A 19386-nucleotide genomic window follows, 5' to 3' on the forward strand; every position below is an offset into this window, starting at 1 on the left:
AGTGCCTTCCAGATCATAACATTTCGAGGCTGAAATATAATTTTGCTTATGAATCCTTTGATTCTTTTCTTGTCAGTTTCTCTCTTCCATCCAAATCACAATTGTTTCTAGTAACATGGAATTATACTAAAAGAGGATTAGAATGATAGAGAGCACTTTTGACAAATTTAGTGTCAGAAATTACAAGACTGCATCACTGGCATGAAACATCATGGTGCAATTGTCAGGAAACTCTGCATTGTAACCTTATCTGACCCATGCTCACATATTACAATGTTCTCTGCTAACCGTATATATTTCCAGTTTCTACTACCACTGACCGAGCTGGCTGAGTCTGGGAAACTGAGAGTCACTCAGCATGGAAAGAGACCCTTTGGTCCAACTCATCCATGCCAATCAGACATCCCAATCTGATCTAGTTCCATTTGCTAACTTTTGGCCCGTATCTCTCTTAAACCCTTCCTTGAGTCCTGAAAAATGTCAAACTGGGTTTATGGTATGTGGTGAGAAAATTCCTCACCTGCTTATTTATTGTTGAAGCACCTACTTATGACACATTTGGAAGGAGTGATCACCATGTAGTCCTTGAGATCAAATCTCAGCTTCATATTGAGAACATTTCCCATTATGTCTGTATCACCACCACCATGCTATGTGGTCCAGATTCAGAAACAGACCTTGCAGCTCAAACCTGGGCATCTATGAAGGAGAATTGTATACAATTTATAATCTAGTGTTGTGGGATATTTCTTATTATACATTACCATCAAGCCAGGAGAGCAGCCATGGTTTAACACAAACAACATGCCATAATTAGCATTAGGTGTATCTAAAAATGTATTTTTTGTAACCCACTTTCAGTAAGTGCTGAGCACATTATCCAATCTGGCCTTCTCCTGAGCTCCTAAGCATCACAAATCTTGAGCCAACTCAATTCACACCACATGACACTGAGAAACAGCTGAATACACCAGAATACATCAAAAGCAATGGGACTTAATAATATCTCAGCTGTTGTGTTCCAGAAATAGCTGTAGCTTTTGCCAAGTTGCTCAAGTACAGTTCAATAAGGGGCAACCTTTTCACGCAGAGCGTGTTCCGTGTATGGAATGAGCTGCCACAGAAAGTGGAGGAGGCTGGTGCAATGACAATATTTAAAAGGCATCTGGATGGGTATATGAATAGGAAGGGTTTAGAGGGATATGGGCCAAGTGCTGGCAAATGGGACTAGATTAATTTAGGATATCTGGTCAGCATGCACGAGTTGGAGAGAAGGGTCTGCTTCCTTATCCTTCTCTATGACTTTATCCACTCAATAAAATGAAAAATTGCCCACGTTTGTCCATGAAAAAGAGGATAAACCCAATCCAACCAATTATCATTCCCTCGGTTGACTCTCAAGCATCACCAAAGTGAAAGAAAATGTCATCACAATACAGTTAAATAGCACTTACCAGTATGGGCGGCACGGTGGTTAGCACTGCTGCCTCACAGTGCCAGAGGCCTGGGTTCAATTCCCGCCTTTGTCAATTGTTTTTGTAGAGTTCGCACATTCTCTCTGTGTCTGCGTGGGTTTCCTCCAGGAGCTCTGGTTTTCTCCCACAGTCCAAAAACATGCGGGTTAGGTGAATTGGCCATGCTAAATTGCCCATAGTGTTGGGTGAAGGTGTCAATGTAGGGGAATGGGTCTGGGTGGGTTGCTCTTCAGAGGGTCGGTGTGGACTAGTTGGGCTGAAGGGCCTGTTTCCACACTGTAAGTAATCTAATCTAATCTAAAACCTGTTCATCATGAATCAGGAAAGCTTAACTTGTTTTCATTGCAACCAGAGACAAGAGCTGAATTCCAGAGGTGAAGGAATAGTGATTGCCCTTGATATCAAGCCAGTACTTCACTGAATATGACATGATGACACTAGAATTAAATTCAAATCAATGGGAATTAGGGGACTATCTTCAATGGCTGGATCATATTGTTATGATTTATGAGGGTAATGCACTGGAAAGCAAGTCCTAATTCATAATAATTGTCACAAATATGAAAAAAATTAATCAAAATGTCCATTTTTTTATCAAATACCTGATTCCCAAACCCAGGTTTATTGAAAATACACTCATCAGGTTTCACTTTACGTATGGAGAACCAACAAGGATTTGCAAAATAAAAGACTGAATTTCACTCATTTGCTGAAATAATGGCAAAGGTTGATGAAGGGGGAGATGCAGATGTTGTTGACATGGATTTTAAGAAAACATCTGATAAAGTACTATTTGGATGGACAAGTTTCTGTGCTGTAATGTTCATTGTTGTGAAAAAAAATTGTTTCTAACTTGTGGCCGAAAAGAAATACAAATTAACAACTTAACTCTCTTTGGCTTTAACTTGACCCTTTTGAAAAATGCATACGCATACAAAGAGGCACACAAAGACAAGACACAAATGTTATGGGTAGGGACAGAACAAACAATGTCTATGAAGCATAGTTCTAGTATGAATCTGCATTACAAATATCAACATGAATGTTCAGATCTTTTCCGAGTTGTTGATGAGGTTAAGGAAACACTGCTTGTCAATTGTATATTAATTATTTGAGGATTCACTCTTTCAGTATCTTTGAACTTTTTTTTGATTTTTCATTTAAAGAAGGGAATTTGCAGAGACAGGGAATAGGTACCTACCCAACATTTTCTTTTACTTCTCCACTCACAGGAGCGAGGGAGAGAGAGAAACCAATAAGAAGTTATTATGCTAAGTACTTCTGAATATACATAAATTAGGCCTAGTTTTAAAAAAAGCAAATCAAAATTGAGTTCTAGAGTTGTGTCTGAGCACCAATCATCTTCACTGACAACTTTCACTTCAGTAAAGGATCAGAAGTTGGAATTCACTAAGGATTTCACAACTTCTCATAATGAAACAGTCTGTACAATAATGTAGAGGTGCCGGTGTTGCACTGGCGTGGACAAAGTTAAAAATCACACCAGGTTATAGTCCAACAGGTTTATTTGGAAATATAAGCTTTTGGAGCGCTGCTCTTTTATCAGGTTGCTAATAGAGCAGGATCATAGAACACAGAATTTATAGCAGAAGATCATAATGTCATACAGCTGATACAATATGAATCGAAACTTGCAACCCATTCTAAAAGATGAAAGACTTAACAGCAATCTAGGTTTGTTCAATATATCACCTCAGTTGTATGACACTATGATCTTTTATTATAAATTGTGTCCTGTGATCCTGCTCCACTAGTTACCTGACAAAGGAACAGTATTCCAAAAGCTTGCACTTCCAAATAAACCTATTGGATTATAACCTGGTGTTGAGTGATTTTTAACGATGTACAATGTTGGCAACTATGTACAATGTTGGCAAATATGTACAATGTTGGCAACTATGCTTTGGATCGCACAAGGTTCAGCAATAACTAACTCCAACAAGAGGAAGGCTAACCACCACTCCCTAGCATTTAATGGCATGATTGCATTCATCACCATTGCCCAGAAAATTAACTGGACCAGACATGTAAATGTTTGGCTACAAGACCAAGTAAAAGTTTGTGTATTCGATAGTGACCGACTGAGTGACCTCCTGACTCCCAAGGCCTTTTCACCACCTTCAATATCCAAGTCAGGAATGTAATGAAACAGTGTTGAAATGCCTGAATGAATGCAGCTCCAACAACATTAAAGAGAATCAATTACTCAATCCTACCCAGAAAAAGCAGTCAGCATGGCTACCTTCATCAATAGCATACCATGTCTGCAGCATGGTATCAACTACAAATTTCACTGTAGTAATTTATCATGGCTTCTTCAATGTTTATCACCTAGAAAGATAAAGGCAATAGCATTTGTGAGCACCAGCTCCAATGAACACAGCAGCCTGACTTGGAAATAGATTATCATTTCTTCTTCATTGATGTGTTACAATCCCTGGATCTCTCTGCCTAACTGTAATACACACAAATCTTCACCACAGATAGCAAAGATAGAAAATGATGACTCACCATTTTCTCAACGGTAATTAGGGTTAGGCAGTAGCTTGCCATTGGCACCCCAAATCTTTTAGATGAATAAAAACACTGGTGTAATTGCAATTATTCAAAAGGATATTTGTTGGTCCTTTAGAGGACAACGCTGGGGAATTAATAATAGGGAATACAAAAAAGACAGACATACTAAATTAATATTTTGCCTCAGTTTTCACAGTGGAGTACACTGAACCCATCCCAACAGTAACAGATAATGCATAATTATATAAGAAAGAAAGAACTTAGAACTATCACCACCACTTGGGAAATAGTACCGAGCAAACTACTGACATTAAAAGAGCTAGGTCTGGAGGCCTGCATTCTACAGTCTTAAAGGAAATTGCAGCTGAAATGGTGGATGCATTGATTACAATATTCCAAAACCTCTGGATTCTAAAAAGGTTCCAGTGGATTGGGAAAATGCTAATATAACACCCATAATTCAAAAAAAGGAGGAGGCAGAAAGTAGGAAACTATAGACAAGTTAGTTTAACATCTGTTGTTCAGAAATTGTTGGAATCCATTATTAAGGTAGTAGTATTGGGACATTTGGAAAGTAAAATCACAATTCATCAGAGTCAATAAGCTCTTATAAAGGGCAAATCATATTTGACTAATTTGCTAGAGTTCTTCAAAGATATAACAAGGAAGTTGGATAATGGGGTCTTGTAGATCTATCTGGTCTGCCAGCATGCATTTGATAAGATTTTACACAACAGGTTAATACACAAGGTAAGACCGTACAAGGTCACGGGTAATATATTCACTTGGATACAGGATTGGCTAACCAACAGAAAGCAAAGAGTTGGGATAAATATTTCTTTCTGGTTGGCAAGCTGTAATTCATGGGGTGCCACGGTGTTTCGTCCAAAAGGCTGCAACAATTTACATTAGTAACTTGGATTCAGGGATAGAACGTAGGACAGACAAATTTGCAAATGATACTAAAATAGATGGAAAAGTGCAAAGAATAAGAAATTTACAAACAGATGTGGATAAATTAGGTGAAAAGGCCAAAACTTGGCATATAGAGTTTGAGGTGAATAAGTGTGAGGTTGTCCATTTTGGTCAAAGAATTAAAAAACACAACTTATTGTATGAATGAAGAGAAACTTCAAATGGTTCAGTACAAAAAGGACCTGGGTGTCTTTGTGAATGTATTGCAGAAAGCAAGAATGCAAGTACAACAGGTAATGAGGGCAAAAGGAATTTTGGCATTTATTGCTGAAACAATAGAATATAAAAGCAGGAAAATGTTGTTAGAATTGTACAAGGCCTTGGCAAGACTACATCTGGAGTACCATGTACAGTTTTGGATTGCCTTACTTAATTGAAAAGTTCAGAGAATGTTCACTACATTAATCACAGAGACCATAAAACCACATGAGCAAAACCAACGTAGTGTACAAAATCCCATGCAAGGACTGCACAAAACACTACATAGGACAAACAGGAAGACAGCTAACAACCCACATCCATGAACACCAACTAGCCACGAAATGACACTACCAGGTACCCTTAGTAGCCACACACTCAGATGACAAACAACACCACTATTATATGGCAAGCCAAACAGAGAACAGCCAGGGAATTCCTGGAGGCATGGCACTCATCCACAAATTCTATCAACAAACACATCGACCTAGATCCAATATACCGGCCATTGCAGCGGACAGCAACTGACAACTGGAAGCGGCAGAGACACACCACTATAAATGCCGGAGGAATCAGCACAGAAGAGCTTCACAGGAGGCTCCCAAGCACTGAGGATGTCACCTAGAAAGGGGACGAAACGTTTGCAACAAAAACTCCCAGCTTGGCGAACAGAACCACAACAACGAGCACCCGATCTACAAATCTTCTCACAAATTTTGAACCATAAGACCATAAGACATAGGAGTGGAAGTAAGGCCATTTGGCCCATCGAGTCCACTCCGCAAAGATGAAAGGCATGTCTAAGGAAAAGAGGCGATCTCACCGAGGTATACATGGACATTGACAAAATAGACATAGAGCAGTTGCTTCCCCTTGTGGGGCAATATAGAATGAGGTCACAGGCTAAAAGGTGACAGATTTAAAACAGAGATGGGGAGAAATTATCCTCTCAATCTGTGGAATTCACTCCATATAGTGCATTGGATGCTGTGACACTGAATAAATGAGGAGATGGTCAGATTTTGAATTAATGATTAATGGGTTACAGAGAATGGGCAAAAAAGTGGAATTGAGATTAAGAAGAGTTCAGTCATATTGATCTTAAATGGCAGTGCAGACGTGAGGCTGAATTGCCTATTCTTACTCCGATTTCTCATATTCTTGTGGTTTAAACAACATGATTAAGACAAGTTATGCAACAGAGCATAACTGACACACCTTTCGTGCAAAGAGATTATTTAGCTAGGAACCACACCTTTCAAGGTTTTGATGAAGGCCAGAAAGAAATTAAACTGAAACAGGGTGTGGAAACATGATGCATCAAATTGCACTAAAGTACTCTGAAATATTGAAAAGTGAATAAACTCCACCTTGTTATATAAGCAATAATGATCCCCAACACTTGCATCTCATGAACTTGTCTGAGCAGAGACTTTCCATTGATTTGAGTATAACCTCAGTTTGAAAGACTGACGCTTTCAAAGATGACTCAAGTTGTTGATCTCACTTTCATACCAACTCTATAACCACCTGTCAAGCCTTTGTCTAGGGATTAGGCAGTAGAACCTGGTGAACATGTTTCAGCTATTCCAAGTTGGCGCTATACAGAAGTCCACGGAAATAAATTAATGTATTGTCCCCACCACTCAAACATCTACATTTAAAACAATCAATTTTACTGATCAAATAATGATTAACCACATGCATGAATGTCAATTGTAAACATGATCGTTGAAATGTTTGAATATTCCATTTACATTAGACAGAAACAACGGTGCTTATTTTCACTGAATTAGTGTCTTACTGGAACAGACTTCATTTGTGGTTTTTGTTTCTTCTCTTGCAGTTCTGTTGTTCAGGATCTTGATGTTAATGCTACCTTTTGGTGATATAGTCCAAAAACATAGTTCCTGTTTGTAAGCTGACAACATGCAGTTCTCTCTTACAACCATCTCTCTAGACCCCTCAAACCTCATGGTATACACATGTGATGATCAATATTGAATGATCAGAAATTTCCTCCAACTAAATTCTGGGAAAGTCATCTGTACTCTCCAATCACCATTTTGATCCCTTGAACTGAAGTTAAACCACATTATTTCCAATGGCTTTTCCTTAGAATGTATTTCCAGCCACAGATTTGCTCCATTTTCAATACCACCAATTTATTTTTCCATATTGACAGGGTTGTTAAGAAGACATACAGTGTTTTGGCCTTTATAAATAGAGGGATTGAGTTCCAGAACCAGGTGGTTATGCCGCAGGGGTACAAAGCTCTGGTATGGCCACACTTGGAGTATTGTGTACAGTTCTGGTCACCGCATTATAAGAAGGATGTGGAAGCTTTGGAAAGAGTGCAGAGATTTATTAGGATGTTGCCTGGTATGGAAGAAATGTCTTATGAGGAAAGGCTGAGGGCCTTGAGGCTGTTCTCATCAGAGAGAAGAAGGTTGACAGGTGACTTAATAGAGACATACAAGATAATCAGAGGGTTAGATAGGGTGGACAGGGAGAGCCTTTTACCAAGTATGGGAACGGCAAACATGAGGGAACACAACTTTAAAGTGAGGGAAGATAGGTATAAGACAGATGTCAGAGGTAGTTTCTTTACTCAGAGAGTAGTAAGGATATGGAATGCTTTGCCTTGGTAGTAGATTCACCAAGTTTAAGTGCATTTAAGTCATCATTGGACAGGCATATGGATGTACATGGAATAGTGGAGGTGGGATGAGCTTCAGATTAGTATGACAGGATGGCGCAACATTGAGGGCTGAAGGGCCTGTACTGCGCTGTAATGTTCTATAATATCACTATACTTGAAACTTGCTCCAGCTGAAATTTACCGATGCCCTCCTGGCAGGGCATCCATTTTTCATTCTATATAAATTGTGCTTACCCAAAACAATGCTTACCATACTTTAACTTGCACCGAATGCTTACTGGTCTTCATAGGTTATTAGCTTTAAAACATTCAATCTTGTTTTAAAATTTTTTCATGGCCTCACCCCTCTTCTCTATGTAACCTTCAACTCTATAAATCTATATTCCCCTCCAATTCTGGCCTCATTCATAACCCTGATTTTTAATCAAGACAATCATGGCAGTTATATTTCCAGCTATCTTGATCCTAAGGTAGCGAATTCTGTCTTTTAAATTTGCTGCTCGTTAAAAATCTACCTCTTTGCTCAAGCTTCAGGTTATCTGTCCCTGTGCTTTAGGATCAAGGTGTGTATTGCTCATGGTCAAAAATGTTACAATTGATTTTGCTTACAAGTGTTTTGGGATGTTTTGTTTTATAGGAAGCAAGTTGCATATTCCATTTCACTTTCATAAATAATATTTCAAAGAAAGCTTATAAGACAAATGATCTAGAAGTGCTGCTGCCTAATAGCACTTATTGTACTGTTTACAAATTACTATTGTACAAATTTATTTGTGGAGGAAGCAAGGGTCTTGCTCAGCTCTACAGGATTACAGGCAGGCGAGGAAGGAGCTCAAAAATGGTCTGAGGAGAGCCAGGAGGGGGCACGAAAAAGACTTGGCGGGAAGGATTAGGGAGAATCCAAACGCATTTTACATGTATGTGAGGAATAAGAGAATGATCAAAGAAAGTGTAGGGCCGATCAGGGATAGCATAGGGAACTTGTGTATAGAGTCTGAGGAGGTAGGGGAAGCCGTAAATAAGTTTTTTGCTTCTGTCTTTACTAAAGAAAAAGGACCTTGTAGTGAATTAAACCATTGAGGAGCAGGTAAGCATGCTAGAACGGATAGAGATTGAGGAAGCTGATGTCTTAATGTTTGTCAAAATTTTCAGCACAAGTCGCCAGGGCCAGACCAGATTTGTCCTCGGCTGCTTTGGGAAGTGAGAAATGTAATTGCTTTGCCGCTTGCGAAGATCTTTGCATCCTTGCTCTCCATCGGAGTTGTACCTGACGACTGGAGGGAGGCAAATGTAATTCGTCTCTTCAAGAAAGGAAATAGGGAAATCCCCGGCAATTACAGACCAGTCAGTCTCATGTCTGTCATCTGCAAGGTGTTAGAAAGGATTCTGAGCGATAGGATTTATGACCATCTGGAAGAGCATGGCTTGATTAAATGCAGTCAGCACGGCTTTGAGAGGAGCAAGTCATGCCTCACAAATCTTATTGAGGTCTTTGAGGATATTACTAGACAAGTTGATGAGGGTCAAGGGGTGGGATGTGGTGTATCTGGACTTTAGCAAGGCATTTGATAAGGTTCCCCATAGTAGGCTTGTTCAGAAGGTCAGGAGGAATGGGATACAGGGAAATTTAGCTGTCTGGATACAGAATTGGCTGGTCGACAGAAGACAGTGAGTGGTAGTGGAAGGAAAGTATTCTGCCTGGAAGTCAGTGGTGAGTGATGTTCCACAGGACTCTGTTCTTGGGCCTCTACTCTTTGTAATTTTTATTAATGACTTGGATGAGGAGATTGAAGGATGGGTTAGCAAATTTGCAGAAGACACAAAGGTTGGAGGTATCGTTGTCAGTATAGAGGACTGTTGTAGGCTGCAGCGTGACATTGACAGGATGCAGAGATGGGCTGAGAGGTGGCAGATGGAGTTCAAACTGGATAAATGTGAAGTGATACATTTTGGAAGGTCGAACTTGAAAGTTGAGTACAGGATTCTTGGCAGTGTGGAGGAATAGCGGGATCTTGGTGTGCAGGTACATAGATCCCTTAAAATGGCCACCCAAGTGGACAGGATTGTTAAGAAAGCATATGGTGTTTTGGCTTTCATTAACAGGGGGATTGAGTTTAAGAGTCGTGAGATCTTGTTGCAGCTCTATAAAACTTTAGTTAGACTGCACTTGGAATACTGTTTCCAGTTCTGGTTGCCCTATGATAGGAAAGAAGCGGATGCTTTGGAGAGGGTTCATAGGAGGTTGATCAGGATGCTGCCTGGAATGGAGGTTGTATCTTACGAAGAGAGGTTGACTGAGCTCAGACTTTTATCATTGGAAAAAAGGAAGACAGAGGACCTAATTGAGGTATAGATAAGAGTTGATAGCCAGAGACCTTTTCCCAGGGCAGAAATTGTTAACATGAGTGGTCATAGTTTTAAGCTGTTTGGGGGAAAGTACAGAGTGGATGTCAGAGGTGGGTTCTTTACACAGAGAGTTGTAAAAGCAGTTGTGGAAGCGGGGTCATTGGGGATATTTAAGAGACTGCTGGACATGCATATGGTCACAGAAATTTGAGGGTTCATACATTAGGTTTATCTTACATGGTTCAATGGTTGACACAACATCATGGGCTGAAGGGCCTGTTCTGTGCTGTACTGTTCTATGTTCTAAATGTGCTCACTATCAATGGAGACTAGAGAAACCCTGCATGTACATGTCCCTTTCTTCCTGGAGTAAAACAGAATGCAATTAGCCAATCACCTTTTTGATAAATGTTAGTCTTTAGGGTATCAACAAAAGGAATTTCAGATGACTACTATAAGAATCATGCATTTGTTTCTGCTTATGTTTGGATGGCACAGTGATAAAATTTATTAATTCTATCTGTGAAATTTAAAATAGAAAGAACTGGAAATATTTTGGATCAGGAAGAGTAGGAAACAGAGTTAACATTTCAAATAAGTGATCTTTCATCAGAATAAATTAGTGAGAGTTGTATTCAGTTGCATCTCTAACCTCACACTATTACAGCCAAAGCAAAGTTGAATAATTTCAGCAACAGTTAAGAGTGGACTTGTCCTCTCCATTTCGATTTTAAGATCAACTAAAATGAAACTTCAAGAAAGGAACAGGAAAAAAGATATGTTGTCTCAGATTAAGTTTCCATATTGGAACTGCCAATCACCACAATTCCAGAAAACCATGGTTGCTCACTCATTAAAACTGGTGGTGAATTTGAACTGAGGGTCGCTGTGCCTCAGTCAAGAGGGCAGGGTTGAGAAAGCAGGACTTTCATGGTGACTTCAGACTGAGAGAATTGAATGTGTGCTGTTGGTGTCACTTTGCATTGCAGCAGCTGAGTAGCAATAAACAAAATGCTTCAGATCAGATCTGAAATTTAAAACAAAATGTTGGAGACACTCAGCAATTCTAGCAGCATCTGTGGAGAGAGAGAGTTAAAGCTTCAAGTCCAATATGACTTCTTCAAAATAGGAAAACAAGTCTAGTGGCCTAGAAACATTAACTTTTGTCTCTCACCACAGATTCTGCAGTGCCTGCTGAGTTTCTCCAAGACTTCTTAAAACAAAATTTCAGGTCTGTAGCTGCCACAATGTTTTGTTTTAATTTTATGATTTAGTACTAGATTCCTCTAGACTTAACTCCTGAAAACCTGGAAGATTCACCGTATTTAAATGCATGCTATTGTTGTTTTAGAAGTGTTGTTATTAGTGTGAGAACCAGTCTATGCCTTTAATTGTGAACATTTCAAATGTGACATTGGGAAAGAAAGGCCACCTACTTGCGGAACCTTTCAGAGAACACCTCTGGGACACCCGGACCAACCAACCCAACCACCCCGTGGCTCAACACTTCAACTCCCCCTCCCACTCCACCAAAGACATGCAGGTCCTTGGACTCCTCCATCGCCAGACCATAGCAACATGACGGCTGGAGGAAGAGCACCTCATCTTCCGCCTAGGAACCCTCCAACCACAAGGGATGAACTCAGATTTCTCCAGTTTTCTCATTTCCCCTCCCCACCTTGTCTCAGTCAAATCCCTCGAACTCAGCACCGCCCTCCTAACCTGCAATCTTCTTCCTGACCTCTCCGCCCCACCCCACTCCGGCCTATCACCCTCACCTTGACCTCCTTCCGCCTATCACATTTCCAACGCCCCTCCCCCAAGTCCCTCCTCCCTACCTTTTATCTTAGCCTGCTTGGCACACTTTCCTCATTCCTGAAGAAGGGCTCATGCCCGAAATGTCGATTCTCCTGCTCCTTGGATGCTGCCTGACCTGGTGCGCTTTTCCAGCAACACATTTTCAGCTCTGATCTCTAGCATCTGCAGTCCTCACTTTCTCCTCGAAAATGTGACATTAACCCTAGCTAATCTTTAAGTTCAGTGAAAATTAACACCTCAGAATTTATCATCAATTCTAGCATTTTCATGAGAAATTTGCTTGTTAGGCTGGTAAAAGGAGCTTTGCCATTTACTGTGCAACATACAGGCAATTTTAAATTAAAAATTAACCTTTTTTTAAAGACTATCCTGTCCATAAGTGTTATTACACACCTTTCGAGAAGGCAGGACTTGAACCTGGCCCTCCCTGTAGAGGAGGAGGGACAACACCACTGTGTCATAAGAGGGCCATTTATTTCTTGCTAATCTATTTTTCTAATCAACCTTTTCAAAGATGTTATTACTTAGCTCTGCAGCAGATGGGACTTGACCCCGGGACTCCTGGTTCAGGATTAGGGAACTACCACTATGCCACAAGAGCCTAGCAAGCAATTTTACCTTGTTCCTATTTTTAAAACTGAATTTTAATTTTTTTTTATTTACAAGCAATTTTGTTTTTAATTTAAATTATCTTTTAATCGACATGTTCAGAGATGTTATTCCAAACCTCAGCAGCAGGTAGGACTTGAATGTGGGCATCTTGGTTCAGGAGGAGGGACATTACCTCTGAGCCACAAGAGGGCCCTTACAAACAATTTTTAATTTTATTTGCTTTTTTGTTTATAAGCAATTTTACACAAGTCCTAATTATCAGCTGCAGCTGAACAAGGTTAGCTTGTCTCTAAACACTAAACCAAATGCAGACTGACTTCAAGAAAGATCATGATTTAACTTTATTGGAAGTAATAGTGAACTAGAGCTTTAACACAACATTTAAATACACAACAAGTTACTGTGAAATACTGAATACAAGAACAAAATAAGAAAGTAAACCAAATGTACTCCATGCAGTCAGGTTAAATGACAATTCCAGTATTATTCCTCTGTACACGAGTACGTTAAAACCTTAAATCCAGAATGCTTCACACACAAAAAGAAGCAGGTGCTGCAGAACTGAGGCAAAAATAATTTCAACTGCTTTCAAAGAGTCAAAATGCAAATGTAATATTTCTAAAATTACAGAGATAAATATCAGCTTTGTTTTTGAGAAGATGAGCTTGGAACATTTTAGGGCACGGAGTTAAGAAGATCTTTTAGGAAGTTGTCAGGATCTTCAACTTCTGTTAAGAGACCTAAAGAAAGTGAACACAAAAGAATTAAGGATTGAGGATTGAGTGGTCATTGTAGGATTTTGCAGAATAACACATCACAACTAAAAGTCATTAACTGTATTAAAAACAGTTGGAGTTTTTTTTGATGAAAGTGAACAACCAGATTTGCCTTAATACCAACTCAGATCAGCCTGATTTTTTTTTTTAAGTTACAACATTTATTGTTGCAGAGATGTACCACCTTGCTGGAACCCAGCATCCCATTCAATTTCTCAGTCAGCTAGAGAATATGAAAGCTTAAGGTTCAAATTTACTATTGTCTGATGTCCATGATCTAAAAGAATAATGAAGATCAACTGAAGCTGTTGCTATCCAGTTGCGGAAACAAATTTGAAGACAAATGTCTTGAAACAGCTAGCCACTCAACTACACAGTCTATCTCAAAGACCCAGTAAATAGAGGCAATGTTAACTGCTTTACTGGTTTGGGAAGGAGGTCAGCAGTGGTTTTATACTAGACTGGAGGAAGGAAATTAATGAACAGCATTTATTTCAATACTAACCTGCAACATCTAGAAATTCAGCAAATGACTCAGCAGGCATAAATTCATCCTGGAAAGTTTTGAGAGATCTGTCTGTTGCCTCATAGATTGGCATGTCATTGTGTCGGATGTATTCAGCAAGAGAGTAGGACCAGCCACCCTCTGTGTTACTTGTAGGAACCTTCTGTAATGGCAAAGTATAAAAAGAAAATTCAGAACTGCAGAATGCAGGAGTGGTGAATAATGTGCCATGCTTATGAAACTAAATAAACATAAATCCTACAGTTTATAGAAGTGGAGAAGGCAGTATTAGATGCAAAACGAATGAGCATATGGGAGAGTGATGTAACATAACTCAGAGGACAATTCATCTCAATCTCTATCATTCAATCAAACCATACATTAGCTAACATACATCTTTCTGATTGCCAATCCAGTTTGAATTGAGATTTGATTTCAATTTGTGTTACAAAGTTGTTAGGGGAACTGATTAATTAAATTATCCTGACTCAGTTATGAGGAGTCACTGAACTCCTTCACAGCAGGCTTAGGATCAATTCATACAGAACACAGTGGTTATTGTGTTGCCTCCCCATCACCCTATATAAAACAATATACACACACACTACCTTAAATATTCCATACATAAGATCCACTAATCCCCAGCAAAGCAGCACAGGGCGGTACACAGCATATTCCTTCACAGATTTGTCAGACAATCTAAAAATCAAGACATTTCATTAAAATATGAAGAAATCTTAAATACCAATTTTTAGTCCTCAGCAGAGAGCAGAATGGTTAATCACATACTGCTTAACAAAAGTACCTGTTTTCCTCCTTACTCTTTGGACATGTTCAACATCAACACACTATAAATTACTGTAAATAACACAGATTCCTTAAATCATTTTAAAAGGGATATGGACAGGTAACTTGAGAATGAGGAATTCAGTGATGTGAACAAAACCTGGAACAAAACAGCCAGTATAAATCGTCAAAAGGATACCCCTGTACTTAACATTCCCATAATAATGTGATTTCCACAAGCAGAGATACTAAACAGTAAAGGACCAGAGGATACAAACAAAATGTTGTGAAAGTTAAATTTAATTTTCAGAAAACATCTGTTTGAAATAAATCTACTCAGCAAAATAATAAAATGAAAGACATTTGTACTATTCAAAATATAACTGACCACAGTAACCAAGAAATTGACTTAGGTGGGACAATTCATTTACTAGGAGAAGGGCTTTAAGGGGGAGTTTTTTTTTAAACTAGGAAAATGGCTTTGATGGGAAGGTTAACCAGAAGGAAGCTTTAAAATACCCCAACCTTCTTATTAATCCAATACTGCACTGAATTCCATAGAGCTTCACATTGCACGGGATAGGCTCAAATGTAAGGAAGTTGAAAAACATGCTCTACACCATGATAGACTGGAGAAAGAGACTGACATTTGATTTTTGTGAAAAATACAATGTCACTGGAATCCAAATTAGTCTGCTAATCTTAGACCAACAATCATTTTGCTTTTAAGGAAGTAGTACTGGGATCTTGTTCTATTTCAGGGGATGATGTTGATTCCTAAGTTTAGGTGGAGATTGAATGAAAAAAGAAAATATCACTTTTAGACTATAACAATGCGACATGGAGAAGTTCTCTTGTCACACTTTCCTAATGAATTTAGTGCTGATAGTAAACATTTTCATATTAACACGTTTGCTACTCATGAAAGTACTTAGCGTTTTTGCCTCTCTGTTTATTCTCTTACTTGTTGGAGCCACTTGGTGATGCTTTCCTTGCTTGAGTTGTGACCAAGAGACGTTTTAGAAAATCAAGACGGGTCACTTTCCATTTCTCAGGTGGGAAAATGTGTAATGCTAAGACGGTAAAATAGTGTGGTCCGTCAACCTCATAAGCATTTTCAACCCATTTCTCTTTTGGCTGTTCGAGGAAACTCTGTAGGTTCTTCTCCTCTCGGGATGTTGCCCGGGTCCTATGATATGATCGTATAATGTCAATTTATTTGCAGTTCAAAAACAATCACAATTCAATTAAGAATTTACTGCACTTACGTATTAAGAACATAAAGGACTGTATGCATTATATATGGAATGAGATGGATGTTACTTTCTCTGCCTCCTCCACCAGTGTCAACACTGAATGACTGCTCCATTGCAAAACGCAGGAACAGTAGTTTAATATCATGAATGTTCAGCTGGTAGGTGGGCTCACGTTGGCCTGTGCATTCTTGCAAGTATGTATTATGCCTGAAATTACAAACAAGCTCATTTATATACGATATACAACTAAAGTAGTTAGATCCCACAAAAAATATCTGAACGCAGTTCTGAATTTCACACACACAAACAAGCTATTTGCCTCAAGACTGCATGATTTTGGTTCATGGGCGACTTTATCTAATCCCAATATCCTGTTCACTCTTCATACTTTTAATACTTCATCAAGTGCCAGCTTCACCCAATAGTAGCCTTCTAACTTGATCATGAGTATTAAGTGATTACATCTCAGTTCACAGACATAAAACAATATGTGTTGACATGTCAATGCTGTACTCTTAAAGAACTGCTCTGTTAGAAATTCTGTCTTTCAGATACAATTTTAAACAGAGGTCCCCCTGCAAATTCAGGTAAATGGACTTCTTATTCACATTATTTGAAGACAAAAGTAATTGTCCAAAATATTATCCCTCAGTTATCATGTTGCCAGATTAAATAGGAACATGTCTCATTGCTGTTGTGGTGCCTTGCTGTGTGGAAATTGGTGACCTTTTGATTGCCTACAAAAGGGTGATTGTTTCAAAAGTATTTAATTGGTTGTGAGGCTCCTTGAGGCATGCTGAGATTGTGAAAGATAGTTAATAAAAACAAGTTACTTCTTCTTTAACTCTTTTAAAAAGTAATTAATTAGTTGCATAAATGAACTCTAATTTAATGAGGGCTGATTCAAGAAATCTCTCATTTGGCTATCTAATGGCTAACCTTCACTCTATTGGTTTTTGTTATCATTTAAAATTTATCCTCCCACCAAACACTGCAAATAGTCTATGACTTTTTGCCTTAGCAAAACACTTAACAAGACATCACTTAAGCTAACTTCTCAAAGCTGTCTTTAAAGCCTTAACTCTGCACCCTGGCAACACCCCAGTGAATCCATGATGCAAATCTCTTGGCTCATATCTTTTCTGTAATGAAGTGCCAAAAATTATCAATGTTTTCTAATTAAAGTGTATACAAATTTAACTTTAGCCGCTTGCCTTTATAACCTCTGCTCAAATTAGACTAAGAATTCCAATTACCCTTTTAAAATAACCTATGTATGTATAACACCACAATTATATTTTCTTTGCTTATTGCATAGTAGGTTAACTCAGTTGGCTGGAGAGCTGGTTTAAGATGCAGAGTGATGCAAAGAGCATGGGTTCAATTCCATGTTGGTTAAGGTTATCATGAAGGACTCTCCTTCTCAACCTGTTCCTTCACCTGAGGTGTGGTGACCCTCAGGTTAAACTACCACAATTTGTCTCTCTCTTATGACAGCGCAACCCTATGGTCCTCTGGCGACATAACCAGTACCTTACATTATTACATAATACATGACTGCACAATTTTTGCATTAAGATGCGTCTGCTGTTTGACTGCTCATCCTCCAGTGTTGCTATAACTACATGTGGTTTACACAATATTTGCTATATCTGCCTCCATATATTGAGACATTAGCAAATTTCATTCAGTTCCTAGGTTCTCTACTTAAATTAATTCTCTTACCTTGCCAAACACGTGGCAAATGCTGATTCGGGTACTTGTGGGCCCCACACAGGTAGTAATCCATTACACTTGGTATTTGCATTTTGTAATGCAGCACTTTCCCATTCCTCCCGACCACGTGCCAGCCTAGAAGTGATAACTCACTAAAATCAACCAGTTCATCAGCAGGAACCACAGGTAGCCTCAATGTACTGAGACTAATATCAAGTTAGTAATACCCTTTAGCAAACCACAGTATTGAATTAATTAGAAATGTATGAACCAAATATAAACAACACTATCAATTTTAGATCCACTATATTATATTGTAAACGTAAAATATTCTTTAAAGCATTAGGAAAACCAGTCATTTAGTTTGTACTAGATTTTCCTGATTCAAAACCTATAATTTACAGAACAGCCACAATTGTTCCCAGGAATATGCAAACAGTTATAATTATCTTGATTTGCCAATTTTTGGGAAGTAGTTGAGCAATGGCCTTAAAGGCGGCAAACTCCACCTGATAATTAAAAACCTCCAATTCAACTTCAAATTTCTTCTGAACCATGTCATAGAAGACTCGTTAGTAATTACATAAAATCACAGAGTAGGGACAGATCCTTTAATTGAAGAAGGGATATTTATTTCAAAACAAAACCTGCATAAACATAACCTAGTGATTATGATATATGACTTCAGCAACAAACAGAATCAAAACATGGTTAATTTACAAAAAGGATGAATTACGATCTACCAAATGTCTTTCATATGCCTTCCCTGTTATTTTAAGAAGGTTTTTACATTCCTGCATTGATTATTTAAGTACAATGAATACAAGATTAATTAAAGCAGTAGAAGGAATATTTCTATTCATTAATTTAAACTACAGTAAATAAGCCATGATTGATTCATTGCTCCCCTGTTGATTAACCATGTAATTGCAATATTCAAATGATCAAGTACCTCAGGCACAGAAGCACAAGAGTCCGCACACTTATTTTTAAAATCACAGCATGCACTGTTCCTAAATCAGCTCAGTACTGTTGCTGTATCTATTATGGACTTGATGGCTGAAGTTTCAAGTTCACACCAGGCCATTCAATTTGGCCCTTCCTCCAGAATCTTCTCAAATATATAACATGCATCATTACTGACTTGACTTCCAATAGTGGAGATTTGATATTCCATATCCTTGCAAGCCACTGTGCTGGAAAGTTACCCTAATATGTCCTTTTGGTTAATGACCTTATATTTATGCTTTCCAATGACCATTGCATTCATCATTTAGAAAGCTTTCTTCAATTTATTACCAAATCTCACCTATTTACCATCAAAAATAGTAAAAGGGTAAGGGTTACTAGTACCTGACTGCAGCAAGGTGACAATCGTAGTGGACAATATTGAAATGTGAGACTGTGCTGTATCCCTGCTGTTTTCGTGGTTTGTTTTCAAACTCTTCAATGGCAACTCGTTTTGTGAAGGTGTAAATTCCTAACACTTTGGTTGGCTGTAACAGAAATGTGTAAGTATCATTCTATATAAATAGTTGCTTAGTAGTACAGAACTTAGAAATAAGGCAAAGAAAGAAAGATACATTTCGTCAAGCTTTTCACTTACGACAATCAATAGTGTGTGTATACTCTCCCTGTTTTAACTCAACAAAATAGGTGACAGCCATTCTCTGATTCAAAATGCCTTGACCACAGACAACCTTCCTGGTTTAACATTTGAAAG

The 19386-nt window shown here is 38.5% G+C and overlaps 1 protein-coding gene across 1 annotated transcript in view; it reads right to left on the minus strand.

Moving 5' to 3' along the window:
* Positions 1–12993: 12993 nt before the first annotated feature.
* Positions 12994–19386, minus strand: part of ubr4 (ubiquitin protein ligase E3 component n-recognin 4) — a 188234-nt gene continuing 181841 nt past the window's right edge. The window contains exons 100-106 of the mRNA XM_060852252.1: positions 19017–19159; positions 17673–17798; positions 15960–16154; positions 15656–15880; positions 14514–14604; positions 13906–14068; positions 12994–13364 (exon numbers count right to left, since the gene is read on the minus strand). Coding sequence (XP_060708235.1) covers positions 13300–13364; positions 13906–14068; positions 14514–14604; positions 15656–15880; positions 15960–16154; positions 17673–17798; positions 19017–19159 — 1008 coding nt within the window. The 3' untranslated portion in view covers positions 12994–13299. The remainder of the gene's footprint in view (positions 13365–13905; positions 14069–14513; positions 14605–15655; positions 15881–15959; positions 16155–17672; positions 17799–19016; positions 19160–19386) is intronic.

Source organism: Hemiscyllium ocellatum, chromosome 37 (assembly GCF_020745735.1).
Source record: "Hemiscyllium ocellatum isolate sHemOce1 chromosome 37, sHemOce1.pat.X.cur, whole genome shotgun sequence".
Classification (NCBI taxonomy): Eukaryota; Metazoa; Chordata; class Chondrichthyes; order Orectolobiformes; family Hemiscylliidae; genus Hemiscyllium; species Hemiscyllium ocellatum.